This window comes from Lygodium microphyllum, chromosome 11 (genome assembly GCF_053477565.2).
Source record: "Lygodium microphyllum isolate KBCC chromosome 11, Lygodium_microphyllum_v1.1.10, whole genome shotgun sequence".
In the NCBI taxonomy this organism is placed as follows: domain Eukaryota; kingdom Viridiplantae; phylum Streptophyta; class Polypodiopsida; order Schizaeales; family Lygodiaceae; genus Lygodium; species Lygodium microphyllum.
In genome coordinates, this window is record NC_141145.1 from 39,791,111 (window position 1) to 39,793,978 (window position 2,868).

The 2,868-nt window shown below is 41.2% G+C and overlaps 1 protein-coding gene across 1 annotated transcript; it reads left to right on the forward strand.

Moving 5' to 3' along the window:
• Positions 1-232: 232 nt before the first annotated feature.
• On the forward strand, positions 233-2,492 carry LOC148028733 (uncharacterized). The gene is made up of 2 exons (XM_087688604.1): positions 233-1,174; positions 1,858-2,492. The coding sequence occupies exons 1-2, from the start codon at positions 413-415 to the stop codon at positions 2,398-2,400; spliced, it is 1,305 nt and encodes a 434-aa protein (XP_087544730.1). The 5' UTR covers positions 233-412; the 3' UTR covers positions 2,401-2,492.
• The last annotated feature ends 376 nt before the right edge of the window (positions 2,493-2,868 follow it).

Genomic DNA, 2,868 nt, shown 5'->3' on the forward strand with positions numbered 1-2,868 from the left:
TACCTTGTATAGCTTGATATTGACCGAATCACTAGTCTTAATGGTACCACACAATACATCTCGTCTTTAGATTATAGGTGCCACTTGTGGGCAGCGAGATATTTTATATCACCTTGGCTGGAGCGCTAGTGACCGTTGACCCGGCTACCTTGCACAGTTGCACTTGCCAGTGGGTATCGCCACACTGCACAGTGCACATGCCACACCCTTTGAAAAGTTCCATGTGCACGACTGGAAGTTGACCCAGTGCTACGTTATCGGCCAGGTTTTATTACTTCACTAACTTGTTATTGCTACGAATATGCGGTTAAGCATATGAGCGAGAGAGAGAGCGGGGGGCAGGAAAAGCTCAGGATTGCCTTAACACATTTCCACAGTTTAGGTGTGGATTCAGAGAGAGGGAGAGGGAGAGATGGATCCCTTGTCCATTTTCGCTGCAGTCACTGGAGGCGTGCGGCTGCTCGTCCAAGTTACTGAATTGGTTCGACAGCACTTCAGAAGGAAGCGCGAGGAATCTTCAGCTTCTTCTTCTTCTTCAGCAGCGTCAGCACAGCCCCTCACAACCCCTGCCGCAGAGCGTTACAACTACTATATCAACAACAACAACAACATCGTCAACCACAACAACAGCATCAACCACAGCCACATTAACCAGTACCACTACTGCACCTTCCTCAACATCAACGACAGGGCCAACGTCACCGTCTACGTCCTAGCGCCCGCATCGTCGCAGACGGGCCCTCATGATCCTCACGCATCATCATCGCATCGTCCCCCTCCCGCTCACACACTGTCTCTGCCCCCTCAATACATGCCCTTCCTTCTACAGCAACATAATGCCAATAATGGCAACATTGATACTCACGCGCACCACTTGCCTCGGGTCAATTCCACCCCGCAGATCTACCCTCCGCCGCTTGCAGACGATCAGGATCGGTACAGTGATATGTTGAAGGGGCTGCCCGCCGCACATCAAGGTCGCGTCACATACCGGGAGCTGCCCCTTTCCGACGCTCACTGGACGTCCAGCCGCTCCACCGATAGTGGCTTCGTTCAGCTGGTGGAGCCGGACGTCGCCTTCTACCCTGATTATGGTTACTGGGGAGTCATGACGCGGCGCCAGATGGGTTACGGCATGCAAGACGCAACCCACCATTGGCGTTCTTTACAGCAGGTATGGCCTTGTCATGATCCTTTCAGACATTAGTTAGCATCCTTTACAAAGGTATGGCGTTCTTTAAAGCAGAAACAAGAAGGAAGAAGCAACATTTGATCTTCAAGAGAGGAAAATAGGTTGGCCAATGTCATAGGTTAAGCATCATTTGACCTTCAAGAGAGGAAAATATTTATAGTACTATAAGGTTACACAATCCCTCTAGAGAACGCTACCTTAGCATGTCAATATTAGCTATTAGGTTTAGTATATCTTCCCCTTATTCATAGTTACAAATTGTCAACTAAAGAGTAAGAACCTTGGCCTACGCTCATCTAGACCATTAGCTATTCATCATCAGTAGAGTGAGTAGTAAGTGTGTAAGTGGCTTGTGTTTAAAAATATGATTCTAATGTATGTACACCATTGTGGGATTGAATATGATTGAAAGATAAGAACTGAAGAATATGTTAAGATTATGTACCTTGCATTAATGAAAGTAGTTAATGTGTACTTACTATAGGTCATATATATTTTAAGTAAGTACTAAGAATGTTATAAAATGTGATCAAGGCATATGTGTTCATGTATGCCAAGTAAAGCATTAAAATCCATGTTAATTTTGCAAAAGTAAAATGTGATCAAGAAATATATGTTCATGTATGTTGTGTAATACATTAAAATCCATGTTGTTAATTCTACAGAGAGAAGATTGGAAGTCCATAGCTGTACTTGATTGGGCCAATGGAAACATTGACATGTTTGTGGAGAATCAGGGGAGTTATTTCCACAACTACAAGGTGCTAAGATGTGATGTGGTTGGGTTTGCAGCAGTTTTCCAAAAGTTTCAAGTATTTTCAGGTGTGGTTGAAAACAACTTGCTAGTTCGATGTAATGATACCATTAATATGGTGGAGGAGGGTATCTTCAAGCATCACTCTACAAATTCTTGGAGATACTTAAGTATTCAAGATGAGTTTGGTTACAATACATATTCTAATGGTCAAACCAATGATAGTAATGTGTTTGTAGAGGTATCTCGTGGAGCTGTAGTTGGCATAATTTGTTCTCTTTATGAGGCCCCACATGACTTAAATTTAGTCATGAGTCGATATGATGATGACCACTTTTTAGGGATCCACCAAGTAGCATCAAGTCCTCCAAAGAAGAAGATGACTGGGTGCTTTTCAGTGTTTGGAATTAATAGCAAAGAATGGGCCACACAGAAAGTGTTTGTTGGAATCTAGCACAAAAGTTCTTTACATAAATAAGGAATGCTACATTTGGATAATATGTAAAAGCCCATGTATCATTGGGTGACATTGATAAAACAATTGGATCTTGGCCTATATTCTCAATTCTAAAAGACCACAAATGTTGCTTTCAATATTGACTCCCTTTGTCCTCTTTTATGCATTTCTAACAATTTTATTTAGTAAATATTTTCCATAATTTCTATTTTCTTTGATTGAGTATTAATTTAAACATAAATAAATTAAGTCTACAAGATATGTACATTCTACAATCCAAAGTTGTAGTGCAATAACCAAGATCACAACTATAGATATGACCTAAATAATAATACAATTGAGTTAGCATGTTTCACATGTTTGTTTGTAAACATGTATATCCATCTAGAGTATATGTGGCATTCAAATTTAATAGTCCACCATTTTTACTAAGTAATTTGAACTAGCTTTTCACATGAGATATTC

Bases quoted from the DNA above. Each gene is read 5' to 3' on its own strand.
- LOC148028733 (XM_087688604.1), top strand. From the start codon at position 413: ATGGATCCCTTGTCCATTTTCGCTGCAGTCACTGGAGGCGTGCGGCTG. The intron at 1,175-1,857 runs GTATGGCCTTGT...TTAATTCTACAG, and splicing joins ATTGGCGTTCTTTACAGCAG to AGAGAAGATTGGAAGTCCAT.